At 50.5% G+C, this 17,859-nt stretch overlaps 3 protein-coding genes across 3 annotated transcripts; 2 read left to right on the forward strand and 1 right to left on the reverse strand.

Moving 5' to 3' along the window:
* Positions 1-258: 258 nt before the first annotated feature.
* Positions 259-3,058, forward strand: LOC125514376 (2-oxoglutarate (2OG) and Fe(II)-dependent oxygenase superfamily protein). Its single transcript, XM_048679686.2, has 7 exons — positions 259-651; positions 975-1,148; positions 1,265-1,357; positions 1,467-1,535; positions 1,820-2,026; positions 2,394-2,519; positions 2,628-3,058. Exons 1-7 carry the CDS (start codon positions 388-390, stop codon positions 2,778-2,780), a joined length of 1,086 nt encoding a protein of 361 aa, XP_048535643.1. The 5' UTR covers positions 259-387; the 3' UTR covers positions 2,781-3,058.
* A 46-nt stretch (positions 3,059-3,104) lies between these two features.
* Positions 3,105-6,789, reverse strand: LOC125514375 (uncharacterized). The gene is made up of 4 exons (XM_048679685.2): positions 5,931-6,789; positions 4,239-4,522; positions 3,917-4,144; positions 3,105-3,815 (listed from the first exon to the last, which is right to left on the reverse strand). Exons 1-4 carry the CDS (start codon positions 6,448-6,450, stop codon positions 3,330-3,332), a joined length of 1,518 nt encoding a protein of 505 aa, XP_048535642.1. The 5' UTR covers positions 6,451-6,789; the 3' UTR covers positions 3,105-3,329.
* A 1,489-nt stretch (positions 6,790-8,278) lies between these two features.
* LOC147965877 (uncharacterized) lies at positions 8,279-8,857 on the forward strand. The gene has a single exon (XM_087530645.1). The coding sequence runs from the start codon at positions 8,279-8,281 to the stop codon at positions 8,855-8,857; it is 579 nt and encodes a 192-aa protein (XP_087386771.1).
* Positions 8,858-17,859: the final 9,002 nt, after the last annotated feature.

Genomic DNA, 17,859 nt, shown 5'->3' on the forward strand with positions numbered 1-17,859 from the left:
ATAAAAAAAGCAATCGCCGGGCTGGAAAGCCACCACACGACACAAGTGGACACGCGCACGAAACAGGAGCCGCTTCTTCGCCGCTCTGGCTTTTCCGTTGCGTGCGCGACCGCACCGCAGCCAGCAGTGCCACCGTATCGGGAGGCGAATCTCTATCCAGGCCGGTTCCGTGCGCACCCGGTTTGCTGTTCCGGGCCCGGCTCTCCCTCCCTCGGCCCCCTTCCTTCACGCAACATTTCTCTCTCGCCCCACCCGCTGGCCGCTGTCCCATCCACCAGTTACTACTAGTCACAGACGCAGCCAGCGCGGGTTCCGCAACCCGATCCCCCTCATTTTTTTAGCGGCAGCGGAATTTAACTCTCGCCTCTCCCGCCGCCGCGCAGCCCAATGGACCTCCCCGTGGTGGATCTCGCGCCCTTCCTGCAGGCCGCCGCCGGCGACGCGGCCGCGTCGCCTGCCGAGGCGGAGGAGGCGCTGCGCGCGCTCTGCGCCACGGTGAGCGCCAGCCTGCGGGACACGGGGGCGCTGCTGGTCAAGGACCCCCGCTGCACCGCCGCCGACAACGACCGCTTCCTCGACGTCGTCGAGCGCTACTTCGCCCGGTCCGACGACTCCAAGCGCCTCCAGGAGCGCCCCCACCTCCACTACCAGGTACTACTAAATGATTCCGTTTCATGGGGCCGTACCGTAGCCTCCCCATCCCCCCGCTTCCCCGGCGAATTATGGTGCCCGATTAGGTGGGGAGGGGGGCTAGGGTCCGTCAAAATTATTAAGTTGGGCATTCTAGGATCAGTAGTAAGTAGTACTTGTTGCCAGTTCAAGTTATCTGATATGATCCGCTGCATTATAAAATCGCCTTGAAAATTCAGGCACTTATATTGATATATCCAAAAGTTACGCTGAATGTGTGGTGCCTTCAGGCTTAAGTTAACCCCGTTTGCAATGATGGATTTTGATCCTGTTTATATGATAAGGTCGGCGTGACACCTGAAGGCGTGGAGGTGCCTCGCAGCCTCGTCGACAAGGAGATGCAAGACAGGATCAAGAGTATGCCAGAGGAGTTTCAACCAGCCACCCCTAAGGGGCCAGACCCGAAGTGGCGGTACATGTGGAGAGTGGGCCCTCGCCCGTCGAATACCCGCTTTAAGGTTGTCATTTCTACATGATCCTTCCACTGTGATGTGGAAGTCTGAATGAATTCCACGCTTCACCCCTAGCCATTATTTGTGCGTCATATGCTGAATTGTGAGCAATTTTTGTGTAGGAGCTGAACGCAGAACCTGTTATTCCTGATGGATTACCGGAGTGGAAAGAGACCATGGATTCCTGGGGTTCAAAAATGATTTCTGCAATTGAGGTACATATCCAGTGCACAATTTATCTAAGTTGATGTTTTCTGCAGTTTATACATGGCAAATCTATGTTATACAATATTCAGAAGTTGGTTGGACACACTTCTTTTGTAGGTTGTTGCTGAGATGGCGGCGATTGGATTTGGCTTGTCAAAGGATGCATTTACCTCTTTGATGAAGGAGGTAATGTTGTGATTCTTGGCACGCTCACTCGTTTTGTTATAATTCTTAAATTTATCTGAAATGAATGTCCTTAAAACAGTGCCAAGTTCCAGCTATTAGTAATATTTCAATGCCTTAGTGGGTTTAAAGGTGTGGTATGAGATCTTTTGGTTTTTCAGTCGTGCAATTCAACATTTTGAGTACTAGAAGTATTATTCGTGTTCTTTTAAAAAGAAGTAGTTATTCATGTTGAAGTTCTTTGATCATCGTGCTGACACTGCTCAATTATTCTCTTGTTTCAATAGGGACCGCACCTCCTAGCACCAACCGGAAGTAATCTGATGCGTCATGGTTTTGAGGGCACTGTGTTTGCTGGGTTCCATTATGATCTTAATTTCTTGACCATCCATGGCCGTAGTAGATTTCCAGGCCTGAACATTTGGTTAAGTAATGGTAAAAAGATGGAGGTGAAGGTCCCTGTTGGCTGTCTTCTCATTCAGTCAGGGAAACAGGTTAGTTCTGCCAATTTTCACTGGATACATTTAATTGTTCTGCACTCATAGTTTGATGAAACGATACTTATGCATATTGGTTGCAGGGGTGAATACCAGTTTTATGATATTATCTTTAATATTTTGTTCTTATATAGAAGTACTGTTTTTCCTGCAATAGTTGATGTTGTCATCGTGAAATCAAACTTTAGTTTCATATCTGAGTCTTTACTGAAATATTACACACTTGCGTGTAAGGATCTGTAAATACTTGTATGGAACTGTTAGGCAAATGAGAGCTGGGCGTTATTTCCGGGGTGTTGGGTGTGGTAGTGAAGCATGTGCACACACTAAACTGTCAATATTTGATGTGTTCCTTTCTGTGCAGTTGGAATGGCTTACAGGTGGTGAATGTTTAGCTGGAATGCATGAGGTAGTGGTGACCAAGAGAACATTAGAGGCAATAGAACTAGCTAAAGAGCAGAACCGAAGTTTGTGGAGGATCTCATCAACAGTAAGTACTCTCAGTTCCCACGATGTCTGCTAACCTCGTGACAATTTCCAGAATCCTCTGTGCTCTGCCGATCTATTGACTAACTGATTTCTATGTATGTCCAAACAGCTATTCTCGCACATTGCTTCCGATGCGACGCTCAAGCCATTGGGCCACTTTGCTGAAGCACCCAATGCTCATAGTTATCCACCTATATGCGCCGGGGAGTATGTGGAACAAGAGCTCTCAGCAATTAATCTGAAAGGGAAGGTTGCACTCTAGGCGCACACAGACCGCCGATTAATCTGGTGACTCGTTAATCTGCCTTCTGTGGTCAGAACGCGAATTGCGATAATCCAAGCTGATACTTGTATCTTCATTCAACTTTGTTGACATACCGAGGTTGCGCCGGTCTATTTCCGACACAACTCTATCTATGTCCATGCTAAGTATATGTCCATTTGACCCCCCTGTTAAGTTATAGTGGATGCTCATGCTCTGGTGTACTGAACTGATAGCACCTGTGAAAATTAAATAATAGCAGTACTGTTATTCTCGAACCGAAGTGTACTGAACTGATATCAGCGTTGCTCTCTACGAAAGTCATCCTTGCAATCCGTTTTGCAACCGATAAATCTGTTCTGAGCTGAAACATCAAACGCACAGCACTAGTAACACTATTTTAGGGGTCAAAGTTATAGTCCACTCCACTCTGCGCAGTAAGCTGTGACACTGCAAAGCGTTGTTTCTTCTCATCACAAACCGGCTAATCGAGATGTACATATGTACAGCACAGCGGCCAAGCACGTAGTCGAGGCGTTTCATCAAACTTCAGACCCAGTTGTTGGGCAGCGAGAAGTTGTGGAACCTGAAGGAGGCGTCCCCGGCGGTGTCCCTCCCCTGGACCATCCCCGGCTCGCCGTCCGCCTGCGCCGGCTGGTTGTCGACCCACGAGAAGGAGTTCTGCCGCAGCAGCTCGGCGAACGCCGGGGACGGCTGCGGCGTCGGGCACGGCGCCCCCTGCGGCCGGTTCGGCGCGTCGGTGCCGAAGTCCCACATGAGCACGTGGAGCAGGATGGGGCGCAGGGCGTGCCGGTGCAGGGACAGCTTCTGGCTGAGAGACACGGTGTCGAAGCACCGGATGGCCCCGGAGGTGGACACCATCCACGGCAGCACCTTGCGGCACGACACCCGGGAGATGACCAGCAGCTTGGACGCGCGCTTCGCCTCCCGGTAGAGGTCCCGCAGCCCCGACCGCGTCGACGGCGTCGGCCGGTCGCCGTCGTCTTCCATCACCGACGAGATGTAGAGGAAGCCCTGCACCCCATTGCCATTACCAAGAGCGAATCAGTTCAGACGTGCACTAGAGCTAGAACTAGAGACATATACAGGGACAGACATTCCTCCGGCATTGGTACCTCCTCGGTGCGGCTGATGGCGAAGCCGAGCTTGGTGTCGCCCTCCTCGAGGGTGATCTCCACGGGCATTTCTCCGGCGGCCGCGGTGAACCAGAGGCGCACCGCCTTCACCACGCCGATGTCCACGCCGTGGTAGTCCTCGAACCCGTAGAGGCTCGCGTTGGCGAGGTTGGGGAGGTCGGCCAGTGACCCCGAGTTGACCGTCGCCGAGGCCATGTCGCCGGAGATCTGCACCATGCATGCCATATAAGAACGTCAGAAAAACACCAAAACATCCCACACACGATCATTCTGATGGCAAAAAAAATATAGTACAAGGAACCTTGGTGAGGAGGGCCTCGGTCTGGACGTTGAGGAAGGCGATGGGCACCCCGGCGGCCTGCGAGGCGAGGAACCAGGCGTTGGCGCGGGCCAGCGTGTCGTCGACGGAGTTGTAGCGGGAGTTGGCGCGGTCGAGCGCGGTGGGGAGGACGAGCAGGGAGAGGAAGCTGCTGGCGCTGGGCACCGGCAGCACCTCCTTCATCTTCTTCTCCCACGGGTAGGACACGTAGCCGTCCTGCAGCTGCGCCTTGCTCAGCGCGCACACCACCCGAGAGCTCCGAGACCCTGCATGCATGCACAGCACCACCGCCGCCGTCGTCAGCGAGCGATCAACGTCGGCCATGACGTAGCATTAGGACATTTCTAACACTATTTCGAACCGTGATTCAGTTCTTTATTTTGATCATCAGGAGACGACGTTAGATTTGCAGAGGAATCTCAAGCTAGCTGGAACCAAGGCGTCTGCACGATCTGCAATCATGTGCGAGTTTTTATTTTTTATTTTTTGTTACTTATTACTCCTGGTGCGAACAAGCCGGACGCGACATCATCGACCTAGGAGGTAAAGTCAACCGGTGAATCTCCGAACCGCATTACGATCTCAGAGGAACAGCGGCATTCAATACTAAATCAGCAAGTGGACGACCTTGCCGTGTAGTATGAAACTATGAATGATTGAATCAGATGCAGACTCCATTCAACGTGCACCGCCGTGTCTGCTGCCTGGAAGTAGGGGCATGCGACTAGGGCTAGACTAAATGATTCGTGTGTTTGGTAAGATCCGGCTAAGCATTGGTGTGTACGGGTGCACTACCGTATACCTAGTACGCGGCTACGCCTAATAATCTCGAAACCACTACCTTAATCACGCGGTCTCTCTTGTGCAGTCAAATTTTTTGGAGACGATGGCAGTGCATGTACACATCATCTGCATGATGTAGCCTGTAAGACAATTCTTTAAGTTGAGCAGGCCAAGTTACCAGTCCGAAAAAGTGACAACAAAGGCAGCTGCCTAAAACACAACAAGAACAACAATGCTATCGGCAGCTCTTGCAACGAGGATATTCGGATCATATCCTATCTAAACGCGATGATCGTACCACGGAAGCTAAAAGACTAAAACTGACACGAGAATATGCCTCGGCACACTAGCATGCAACCAAAACCAACTCTTGTGAGTGATCGATCACGCCAAATTATTTTTACAACGTAACTACAACTGATCCATTCATCCAAGCATATGCCTCGGCGCACCAGCATGCAGCCAAACCCAGTCTTGTGGATCTTATCTAAGAGAAGAGATAGTCTTGTGAATGATCGAGCGCGCCAAAAGGAATTCTATTGCGATCGCGATTGAGATCGATCGGCCGGGAGAGAAAACGATAAAGATGGCGTCGCCGCCTGTCAATTCAAAGCCGCACCAACCCGTGCGCGGAAGTCGCATGCAGCGGGAACGCGCGCATGCACGCACCGGCGGGCGCCCTATCCTTTTTCTCAAGTCCAACCCGGCATGTAGCGAAAACTCAGTCGACGACTTTTACGAGTACTTTTCTTCGCTAACTAACGCAATTGCAAGCAAAAAATCGAACAAGTTGAATCGGAAATAAAGATCTGCGGAGGTTCTAGAAAATATCTGCGGATCGGATGATGGTGGAAACTGGAAACGCGGCGGTGCCGTACGGCTGCTGTTTACCTCGGAAGGCGACGCACTCGCTCTCGCTGCGGTCGACGAGGCCGACGGCGTAGTTGGGGTCGCGGATGGACCGGAGCACGTACTTCTGGCTGCGCCCCACCATCGCCATCCCGCCGCCGCCGCCGCCGGTCTCCTGCGGCACGATGCAGGCCTGCATCCTGGCGGCCGCCGCGTCGGAGCCGGGGCCCAGCAGCTCGCCGCTGCTGTCCGACTCCCCCGGCACCAGCTGCTGCCGCGCGTGCGCGGGGCGCCGCACGCGCACCTCCACGGACGTGTCCCCGCGCTTGTAGGCGGCGTGCAGCAGCTTCTGCAGCGCGGCGCGGCCGCCCTTGAAGGGCGCGGCGTGCACGGCCGGCCCGCCGCGGCCGCCCACCCCGATGAGGAGCTCCTCCACCACGTCGCCGGTCTGCACCGTCTCGGCGCAGCCCGTGCCCCACTCCTCCGCCCGCGACCCGCCCGCCACGCACTCGATCGCCACCACCCCGCCGCCCTGCTGCCTCTTCCCGTAGTCCATGGGCATAGCAGGAGGCCTCTCGCTTTCTCCCTCCCTACTCCTACTCCCTCGCGCAGCAGCAGCTAGCGAGCAAAAATGAACCGGCCGCCGTGGGGCTGCGCTATATACGGAGAGATCTATGGCCCCTTTTGACTTGCGTGGATGGGTACTAACTACCACTGCCCCGTCGCCGTCGCCGTCGCCATCGCAGCTCGCAGCGGCGGCAGCGGCCCAGGAAGAAGATTCTTGCGACTTCACACGGCGGGGGCGGGGAGGAAGAGAGAGATAGAGAGAGTACAGAAGCAAACGCAGACGGGAGCGGTTTGGAGGGGCGAATTAATGGAGGCGCGAGCGCGGTGGATAAGGACTGTTGCTGTCGTCGGGATTAAAATCTGCCGTGCTGGTGGCGACCCTCGCCGTACCCGCGACCGGCCGGGGCGCATCGGACCGGACGACCGCTCGGGCGGGTGCGTCGGGACCGTCCGTCTTTTAAACTGTTTCGCTCACTGGCAGATGGGGCGGGCGGGCGGGCGGGGGGTGGTTAGGCGTGCGTGGACTTGGAATTCACTGCGAGAGGCATAGTTCGAGTTCGCGCGGGCATCTCGGGTCGGGGGGAGATGGATCGGTCGAGCTCGAGCCCGTGCGCATCCAGCGACGTCATCGCCGCATGTGTGCGTCCCGTAACACAGAGTCCGTGCACGCTTTTACCCTTTTTCTAGACGCGAGGCATGCATCTCTCGCTCTTTTTTGAACGGAAAAAATAAGGGTCTAGAAGGAGCAAGAAACTGCGGTAGACCTACAATGGAAGAAAAAAGAAGGCTAATACTAAATCAATACACTTATACTCCCTCCATAAACTAATAAAAGCGTTTAATTAGAACACTACTTTTAAAACAAGCCTGAGAGCGCCAAAGGAGAAGAAAAAAGGTGTGTCTAATGATAGCTAGTTCAAGGAGCAACAGTCTAGCCAAAGTAGCACTAAAGATGCTCGTGCTACAAACGCTAGAGCTGATCCCAGTCCAGAGGTTAACTCGCCTAAAAAGAAGCATGATCAGAGGAATAAGAGAAAGGGGGGCCCTCATGGAACGAAGCAAGTTTATTGACAGATCTCTTTGCCTCCGACTGATCAACCGCAGAAACCACAAATGAATGAAACCACAAATGCTGTGGTGGTGTTTACAGCGGGCGAGGTGCGTTCGGATGGTGATGAGAAGGAGTCAGGGAGGGAGCCAGAAACCAAAAAGAAAAAACCGACTCCCACTAACTCTCAAAACTCAGGATGTTCGGCGGCGGCTGCAGAGCAGCCCCGCCGGGAATGATGAGTTGCCTCAGCTGGAATTGCCGGGGGCTTGGGAACCCCGAGGCAGTTCGGGAGCTTCGCAGCATTGTGAAGCAGGAAGGGCCCGGTCTCTTATTTCTTATAGAGACCAAAATTTCAGCCAAGAGAGTGGAGAATCTACAGAACTCTCTTGGTTTTGCGGGATGTTTTGCAGTGAGCAGCGTTGGACTCAGTGGGGGACTAGGATTGTTCTGGTCTGCTGAGCTAGATGTTGAACTCAAAAATTATAGTTCTGCCCATATCGATGTTATGGTGCAGAGGAAAAATGATACGTCCAAAAAATGGCGTGTCACAGGCTTCTATGGAGCTCCGCGCGTGGAAAATAGATGCCACAGCTGGAGATTCATGAGAACTTTGTTTGCTATCCGGCATGAAGCATGGATGTGCATTGGGGATTTTAACGAAACGTTATTCAGCTTCGAACACTTTTCTCTCTCACCAAGACCCGAGTGGCAGATGAAAGCGTTTCGAGAAGTAATGGATGAGTGTGCAATGGTTGACTTGGGCTGGTCAGACATGGAATATACATGGGATAATAGGCAGTCGGGTCGATCAAATGTTAAAGCCCGGCTGGACAGAGCCTTTGGCAACACAACTCTTACTGATTTATTTGCAAATGTCAAAGTTCGGCACATTGTTGCTGCGGAGTCAGATCACTGTTTTGTCTTAGCAGATCTAAGGGAAAATCTAACTTCCAGTGTACATCGAGGGCCCAAACCCTTTCGATATGAGGACATGTGGCAGACACATGCAGATTATGACCAGCTCATCCTAGACTCTTGGCAGAAGGGGTCGGGTCGGCACGGCCTAGGTGGCGTGGTTGAGGCCCTGAACAACTTACAGACACAGTTATCTGCATGGGGCAAAAGGGAGTTTGGTTGTCTTGCTCGCAAAATACGTAAGTTACGTGAACAGCTAACACAGCTGCGGAGTCGATCTGTGGGCAGTGGGCCGTCCGAGGAGGAGAAGGCGATTGTGAAGAAGTTAAGACTTGCCCTGCACCAAGAAGAGATTTGGGCCCGAAAGCGGTCTAGAGTACCATGGCTGCGTGAAGGAGACAAGAACACGGGATATTTCCATGCCCAAATGTCTTAGCGTAAGCGCATGAACCGGATCGAGAAACTTGAACGCCCGGATGGTACTATGTGCACCACTCCTGAGGAGGATCGGGAAGAGGTCCAAAGTTTTTTCGAAAATTTATATACGTCTCAAGGTTTTCGGCAGATGGAAGATCTGCTCGAGTTTGTACCCAGCAGAGTTACGGACCGGATGAATTACGAGCTGCAAAAGCCATACACGGCGAAAGAAGTTAAAAAAGCTCTGTTTCAAATGGCACCGTCAAAAGCCCCAGGAGTCGATGGGTTCACCGTGGGGTTTTTTCAGCAACACTGGAATCTCCTAAAGGATGACATCATTCCAGCGGTGCTTGATTTCTTGAATGGTGGTGAATTGCCAGTGGGTATGAATGACACATCCATCACCCTAATACCCAAGGTACGTTTTCCACAAAAGATTTCCCAATATCGCCCGATCTCTCTTTGCTCCGTCCTGTATAAAGTTGCTGCCAAAGCGATCACTAATCGGCTGAGAGAGTTTTTGGATGATATTATTGGACCGGAGCAGAGCGCATTCGTCCCGGGTCGCTTGATAACAGACAAGGTCTTAATCGCGTATGAAAGCGTGCATGCCATGAAGCGAAGGAAGAAGGGAGGAAATGCTGCTTGTGCTATTAAGTTAGATATGATGAAAGCCTATGATCGCGTCGAGTGGCACTACCTCGAAGCGATTATGCTAAAGATGGGGTTTGGACTGGAATTTGTTCGTCTCATTATGAAGTGCGTAACTTCAGTGCGGTTTGCTATTCGAGTAAATGGCGAGCTTCTCCCTTTCTTCTCTCCCTCCAGGGGGTTCCGTCAGGGTGACCCCGTATCACCTTACTTGTTTTTGCTTTGTGTCGAGGGCCTCACTTCACTGCTGAATTTCTATGGAGGGGCTTATATCGACAGAGGCATATGGGTTAGCTATCGATGTCCTTGGATCAATCACTTACTTTTTGCGGACGATAGCCTGATCTTCCTGCAAGCTAAGGTGCAGAGTGCTCATCGGTTGAATGAGATTCTTCGTATCTATGAGGAGTGTTCTGGTCAAGCAGTGAATAAAGAAAAAAGTGCAATATTTTTTAGCCCAAACACTCCTGATCCTACAAGGTTTTTACTAAAGCAAACACTGCAGATTTCAGTGGAAGCTTTTGGTGAACGCTACCTCGGCCTTCCAACGGCTGTTGGTCGAATTACTGGAGGAACTTTTGACCACATCGGGGAGAGGATTCGGTCAAAACTCCAAGGTGGAGTAGAGAGACTTATTTCATGCGCTGGAAGGGAAGTCAGGATTAAAGCAGTCGCCCAATCAATTCCCACATACAGTATGTCTTGCTTCCAGCTAACGAAAAAAATGTGTAAGAAGTTGGCCTCGCTTATGGCCAAATACTGGTGGAGCAGTAACCTTGATCGCCGGTCTTTACATTGGTTATCTTGGGTTTCTTTGGCTGCACCAAAAGTTAAAGGAGGGATGGGATTCAAAGACTTGCAACTCTTTAATTTAGCACTACTCGGCAAGCATGGGTGGCGCTTGATGACGAATCCCAACTCTCTTGTTCGCGGGTCTTGAAAGGAAGATATTTCCACTCCTGTGATTTCATGCAAGCTACTGCACCTAAGTTTTCTTCAGCTGTGTGGAGGGCTATAATCGCAGGCAGGGAAGTGTTGAAATCGGGCTTGCTTAAGCGCATTGGAAGCGGCACGACCGTTTCTATCTGGGAGGAAAAATGGATCCCTGATACCAGAACTATGACTCCGGTTGCTCACATTGGTAATGCGCAGCTACAACAAGTGTCTGATCTTATCGATCCTGAAACTTGGCTCTGGAAAGATCAGGTAATCAGAGAGAACTTCATACCATCAGATGCAGACGCCATTCTGAACATCCCCCTATGGATTGGCGGTGGTGATGATATTTTGGCATGGGCTTTGGAGAGATCTGGTTCATACACTATCAAGTCAGCTTACCGCGCTCTCGTGACTCAGAACGAGCATTTGGCTCTAGAGGAAGGGACGGTAGTCGAAACTTCAGCGACAGAGAAACAGCTATGGACCACATTATGGAAACTGAAGGTTCTACCAAAAGTGAGAGTATTTTGGTGGAGGGTTTTACGAGGTATTCTGCCAGTAGAATCCACACTCAAATATCGACATATAGCAACAGTGAGCCAGTGCAAAATTTGTCAGCATGAAGATGAAGACATGATGCATGCATTGTTGAATTGTTCCCACGCGAGAGGGTTTTGGACTCAAGCTCCGGTTTGGCTTGGGGTAAACCGACCTGATCTACACCCTTTAACATGGTCAAAGGATATCACTTGTGATCCCAAGTTCTCTGAGTCCGATCGAGCCAAACTGGTGATGATCATGTGGGCTATTTGGACGTCTAGAAATAATATAACTCATGATAAAGGTGGTCTCGACCCAATACAGTCCATGAAAATGACCAGAGATACTTTAGCTTTGCTTGATCTACCAAAGGCTCAGGCCCGGATGCTTCCGGGCCATGGATGGATGCCACCTGAGGAGGGGGAGGTCAAGATAAACACTGATGGCAGTGTTGCATTGGAAGCTCGAAGAGGAGGGGTGGGAGGAGTTGCTCGATCCCATTCCACTTTCAGAGCTGCATGGTGTAAACCTTATAAGGGGATTACCGACCCCCTTATCTCTGAAACCCTAGCAATCCGGGACGGTGTCATATTTGCTAAGCTTACGGGTTATGAGAAAGTCGTGATAGAATCCGACTGCCTGGAGGTCGTTAATCTCTAGAACTCGCGTCATGATGATAGGACTGTTGTGGCGCCCATCCTGTCCGAAATTTTGGAGCATTCTTCTAGTTTTAAGTCTTTCTGTATTCAATATATTTCGAGAACAGCCAACTACCCTACTCACCTATGTGCTAGACATGCAAGCACACTGGATGTAACAGAATGTTGGTTTGACTCTGCCCCTGGCATCATTGTAACTAGCCTCCTTGCAGATTCGGCAGGGGCTTCGATTGTTGAATAAAAGCTCCAAATATTTCCCCGTCAAAAAAATTAGAACACTACTTTAGTGATCTAAATGCTCTTATATTAGTTTATGAAGGGAGTACTGCCTACTAATCAGCAATATTTATTTTGGGACGGAGAGAGTAATGGATATTATTGTCTTTCAAATAAGATGCTTCTTGGGTGTTTCTTTCAAAAAAACTGAAGTAGACATAGAGCAATGACGATAAGCAGTTTACATCAGTATCCATAAAAAGAAAATAATTGCATATCAGTCACTGACTTTAACAAGGAGGATCCCAAAACAGAATGAAATGGGCAAATCAGGACGTAAGTGGCCCCATATCGCATCCTAGTTGGGGATGACCTCACTTGGAACATCGAGACCACCACACTCCACCTCCAGTTGCTAGGCTCATCGGAAGTAAAGGTCATGGACTCTGGACAGAAGCTGAAGTGCCTCCTATTTGGCTTCCACTTAAAGAGGGAGAAGGGTTTCCCTTCGGCCCAAAGAGTCAATGGCGGGCCACTGAAGATCGGCAAACAATTGCTTCCGCCAGCGTCGTAGATTCACCGCAAACACCATTAATGACGAACTCCATCAAGATATGCAAAATCTATGGCCGCTCTGCCTCCTATTGTCAAGCTCGTCGAAAGTAGAAGCCATAGACTTTGGACAGAAGCCGAACCACCTCTTATTTGGTTTCCACTCAAAGAGGGAGAAGAAGGGTTACCCTTCAGCCCACAGAGTGAATGGTGGGCCACTGAAGATAGGCAAACAACCGCTTCCGCTAATGTCGTAGATCCACCACAAACACCATTAATCACGAGCTCTATCAAGATATGCAAAAACCACGGTCGCTCTGCCTCCAATTGCCAAGCTCGTCGAAAGTAGAAGCCATGGGTTCTGGACAGAAGCTGAACCACCTCCTATTTGGTTTCTAGACCCAAAGGAAGAAGAAGGGCTCCCGTTCAACCGGATGCCAATGGAGTGCCAATGATGACCGACAAACAACCGCTTTCCATTAGCGTGTAGCTCCACCACAAACACCATTACTGATGAGCTCTATCTCGATATGCAAATACAAGCTCCCTTATATTGGGTAAAATTGTCTCCTGGTTTTCCTCTGGCCTAATCGTCACGTCGAGATATCCTACATAGGGATCTGCCAGAACTAGTTCTAATGAATGTTCATATATTTGATCACATGGTGATATACTCCCTCCATTCGGAAATACTTGTCCTAGAAATGATTGTATCTAGAACTCTAGTTCTAGATACAACCATTTCTAGGACAAGTATTTCCAAACGGAGGGAGTACATGCCAAGGATGTGCACGCGACTGTGTACCTCCACCTGCGATCTAGATGCCTCGACTAGATCCTTATTTTGTGTCGCCCTTTATCGAAAAAAGTGTCTCTTAAGAGGGAACCCATGCTACTCTACTAGTTTATACCGATTGGCATCCGGCGAAGAAAGAGGAGGGACTCGGCCGTCGCAACAACAATGGCGACTCTCAACAGTGAGGTTAAACGTGAACTGAGCCTAGCTCAGATGGTTAGGTTCTTTGTGGTGGAACCAGCTCACAGGGTTCAAGTCTTAGACCTGGCACTTATGCTCATATTTTTCATTTATTTCTTGCTTTTTAAAGGAGGGGTTAAACTAAAAGTCTGCTTCGTCTAGGGTTAGGGTTGCAATGGCGATAGGCGATCGTAGGTCGCCGCCTGAATCCTACCCCGACAGAAGCGTTCCGGACCTTCGGGAGGTTCCCTCCCGAACTACGGCTCCGCAGTCCTCTGTGTCTATGCGTCTCCGCCCTAATCTGGGAACCCGTCAACGTGCGGCTCAAGGAAACCTAAACCCTAAGGTGCTATCTTCAAATAGGGAGGCCCGATCTGGTCGATCTGCTTTACAACCGCCGCCGGCTCTCCCAATCGACCCAGGGCCCGATCCCACGCTGCACCGACCCTGATCTCACCCTCCTATGGAGAGAGGCGCGTCTGCCATTGAGGGTGAGGGTGATCATGGGGGAGTCGATGAGACTCCTACCCACCCGAAGCCCTCTGGTGCAGGCAGGCTCGTGGCGGTCAGGCAGATGCCGGAGCAGGTTGGGCCGCACGACGATGTCTCAGAGGATGGGAACTGGGATGGACCGACTTCTGAAGGAGGGCTCTCAGAGGACGCAGAGACCCAAATTGATGGTGAGGTGGACATGGATGATGTGGCCTTTGTCTCGGTTGACTTAGAGGAGGAAGAAAGCGCGCATGAGACCTAGAGATTGATGAGCTCGTACAGATCGCAGAGACGACCTAGTGCAAAAACCCTGTCAAAACACTTTGAGAAGATCTGGCAACTCAGGACGGGGGTTGAGTTTCAGCCGATTAGGAATAACTTTTATACTATTACTCTCTTCTCGGAGGGAGATTACAGGTTTGTGGCAAGAGGGGGGCCGTGGATATATGATGGTGACGCTGTAACACCCCGAATGTAACTTTCCCAATTTGTACTCCAACTCTTGCCGTTCCCGGCGTTAAGTTATTTTATTTTCTCGGGTTCGGGTTTTTGTCTCCGTGTGTTGTTGTCATTGTCATGAATCTCATATCATGTCATCATGTGCATTGCATTTGCATACGTGTTCGTCTCATGCTTTCGAGCATTTTTCCCGTTGTCCGTTTTGCATTCCGGCGCTTCGTTCTCCTCCGGTGGTCATTTCTAACTTTCTTTCGTGTGTGGGGATTAAACATTTTCGGATTGGACCGAGACTTGCCAAGCGGCCTTGGTTTACTACCGGTAGACCGCCTGTCAAGTTTCGTATCATTTGGACTTCGTTTGATACTCCAACGGTTAACCGAGGGACCGAAAATGCCTCGTGTGTGTTGCAGCCCAACACCCCTCCAATTTGGCCCAAAACCCACCAAACTCTGCTCCATCATCTAGAGCGTTTGATCACGATCGCGTGGCCGAAAACCGCACCTCATTTGGACTCTCCTAGCTCCCTCTATGCCTATTTAAACACCCCCCGATTTTCGGATCTCCTCTCCCCCCTAACCCTAAAAAAATCTCCCCGCCGCCTCCGGACATGTCCGCCGCCTAACCGGACACGTCCGCCCGCCGCAGCCGCCCAATCGCGCGCCGCCACATGGGGGCGTGCCCACTTTGCCGCGCCGCCGCCCGCGCGGGCCCGACAGGCCCAAGGCCGGCCCCCACGAGCCCGCGAGCCGAGCCGCCCCGCGCCGCCTCCCTCCTCGGCTCCGGCGCCGCCTCCGCCTCGGCGCCGCCGCACCTTCGCCGCTCCGGCCACCGAGCCACCATCGCCGCCCCGCCGCAGTTCCTCGCCGGCCCCGCCGCCTCCGGCCTCGACCGCGCCGCCCGCCGTGCGCCGCCGCCCGGGCCGGATCCGGCGTAGATCCGGCCGGCCCCTTGCTCCCCCGGCCACTCCGGCGAGCTCCAGCCCCGCCGGTGAACAGTGCGCGCTGCCGCCTCGATCTGCGTGCCGGGTCAAACCCTAGATCCGGTGGTAAAATTTCGTCTAAGTCCTTGATATTTTTAGTTCATATGCCCATGTTCGCGGCTCCGTAACTTTGCATCCGTAGCTCCGATTCATGCATATAGCATATCAAAATGTTCATCTCTGAGAGTACATCATTTCATTTCGTTGCATAATTTCCATTTGAGTTCAACTTGATGCCCGAAATGCTGTTAGAATAGGGCTACTTGAGTTAATTGTCAGATCTGTTAGTCCGTTTAGCACTTTTGTCATTTTTGCTATGATTATTGTGTGCATGATATGCCCGTGAGTTCTACATATGTTTTGTTAAGGGTTTTGTCATCTTTCCAGAGGTTCAACCCATGTATTTTTGTGATGTGTGTGGTGACTTGTGCAAGCTTGCAAAGTGGTGCACTTGCTAATTCTGTTTTCAGGGACTTAGTGATTTCACTAAGTCCTGGGGCTGTTTATCTCATGATGCCATATGTTCTTGTTGTTTCCTAGTGATCCGTGCCTCTTTTGAGGATGATCAGTAAGGATGTTTTGTTAATATTGTAGTGCTCTATCCATCCATGTCTTTGTTTGCAATTATGGAGCACCCTAGCTTGAGTCAATCGAGCTCTACTTTTGCTACTTTGTGAATCTGGGCAGATTGTCAACTTGTTTGCAATTTTGCCGGTGATGTTGTAGTTGATCCGTGCATGCTATGCTATTGTTCTTGCCATGTCTAGCTTTCATTTTGTGCCTTCTTTATGGGTGTATGCTTGTCTTGCCATGACTTGCACCGTAGTGAGTGCATCGAGCTCGTAAACATGCCTACTTGAGTTATATTTCAGCATGTGCCAGTTTTCACTAAGTATGAAAACTGATTATGTTTTTGCTATGTTCACGTGCTTGCAATTGTATTTTCTGATCCTTTTTGGCTCAAGGTCACTAAGGGACTTTTGTTAAGATCTTTGATTAGCTCCATGTCATGCTTTACTTTGCCATGTTCAGATCCTGTAGCATGTGGTTTTGTTGCTCCGAAGAGGGCTACTTGATCTGAAATTCTAGACACGTGTTAATTTCACTAAGTCTGAGATCTGTTTGCCATTTGCATTTTTGCCATGCTTGTTTGAACCTGTTAATGGATGATTTGGTCGTAGCTCAGTGCTATACTTTTGTTAAGCATCTTGTGTGCATCCCTTCCATGTATTTTGTTGTCATGTTTGGGTGCTGTAGCATGTTCATTTTATTGCATTTAGAGGCCTACTTGCTGTAAATTGCAGACCGGTGTCATTTTTGAATCGCTTGGCATTTCCAAACCGTAACTCTGATTCCGGCGTTCTTTATATCATTTTTAAGCGATTTCATCTCATCTTTCCAGTGGCACACTTGGTTTTCCAAGTTGAGGCCAGGTTCATGCATTTCCTGTCATATCTTGCATTTTGCATCCCGCATCGCATCCCGCATAGCATATCATCATTGCATCATATCGCTTGATCTTGCACGTGGTTGATTGTGTCCTTGTTGCTTGTTTGTTTTATTTGGGTAGATCCGGGAGACGAGTTCGCTAACGAGGATCCCGTTGAGTTTGCTTTTGAGGATCCAGTCAACTCTGACAACTGTGCAGGCAAGATGATCATACCCTCGAAATCACTACTATCTTTGCTATGCTAGTTTGCTCGCTCTTTTGCTATGCCAATGCTACGATGCCTACCATTTTCTTGCAAGCCTCCCAAATTTCCATGTCAAACCTCTAACCCACCATTGTCCTAGCAAACCGTTGATTGGCTATGCTACCGCTTTGCTCAGCCCCTCTTATAGCGTTACTAGTTGCAGGTGAAGATCGGAGGCCGTTCCTTATTGGAATATTTATTTTCTTGTTGGGATATCATCATATTATCTTGTTATCTTAATGCATCTATATACTTGGTAAAGGGTGGAAGGCTCGGCCTCTCGCCTAGTGTTTTGTTCCACTCTTGCTGCCCTAGTTTCCGTCATATCGGTGTTATGTTCCCGGATTTTGCGTTCCTTACGCGGTTGGGTTATAATGGGAACCCCTTGATAGTTCGCCTTGATTAAAGCTTTTCCAGCAATGCCCAACCTTGGTCTTACCATTTGCCACCTAGCCTCTTTTTCCCTCGGGTTTCCGGAGCCCGCGGGTCATCTTATTTTAAACCCCCCCGGGCCAGTGCTCCTCTGAGTGTTGGTCCAAACTAGAGTCCTGTGCAGTGCCCCCTCGGGGAAACTCGAGGTTTGGTTTTAGTTGTATGGATCGCTCATCTGAGTGTGCCCTGAGAAAGAGATATGTGCAGCTCCTATCGGGATTTGTCGGCACATTCGGGCGGTGTTGCTGGTCTTGTTTTAACCTGTCGAAGTGTCTTGAGTTACCGAGATACCGAGTCTGATTGGAACGTCTTGGGAGGAGGTCTATTCCTTCGTTGACCGTGAGAGCTTGTCATGGGCTAAGTTGGGACTCCCTTGCAGGGTTTGAACTTTCGAAAGCCGTGCACGTGGTTATGGGCAGATGGGAATTTGTT

Source organism: Triticum urartu, chromosome 6A, assembly GCF_056163025.1.
Source record: "Triticum urartu cultivar PI428250 chromosome 6A, HENAU_Tu73, whole genome shotgun sequence".
In the NCBI taxonomy this organism is placed as follows: domain Eukaryota; kingdom Viridiplantae; phylum Streptophyta; class Magnoliopsida; order Poales; family Poaceae; genus Triticum; species Triticum urartu.

What these genes read in the sequence shown, in the direction of transcription:
- LOC147965877 (XM_087530645.1), top strand. Translation starts at nt 8,279, where the DNA reads ATGGAATATACATGGGATAATAGGCAGTCGGGTCGATCAAATGTTAAA.
- LOC125514375 (XM_048679685.2), bottom strand. Translation starts at nt 6,450, where the DNA reads ATGCCCATGGACTACGGGAAGAGGCAGCAGGGCGGCGGGGTGGTGGCG. An exon ending in CGAGTGCGTCGCCTTCCGAG is followed by an intron (nt 4,523 to 5,930) that starts GTAAACAGCAGC and finishes GCATGCATGCAG; the next exon opens with GGTCTCGGAGCTCTCGGGTG. An exon ending in CCGAGGCCCTCCTCACCAAG is followed by an intron (nt 4,145 to 4,238) that starts GTTCCTTGTACT and finishes TGCATGGTGCAG; the next exon opens with ATCTCCGGCGACATGGCCTC.
- LOC125514376 (XM_048679686.2), top strand. Translation starts at nt 388, where the DNA reads ATGGACCTCCCCGTGGTGGATCTCGCGCCCTTCCTGCAGGCCGCCGCC. An exon ending in CGTCGAATACCCGCTTTAAG is followed by an intron (nt 1,149 to 1,264) that starts GTTGTCATTTCT and finishes ATTTTTGTGTAG; the next exon opens with GAGCTGAACGCAGAACCTGT. An exon ending in TTACCTCTTTGATGAAGGAG is followed by an intron (nt 1,536 to 1,819) that starts GTAATGTTGTGA and finishes TTGTTTCAATAG; the next exon opens with GGACCGCACCTCCTAGCACC.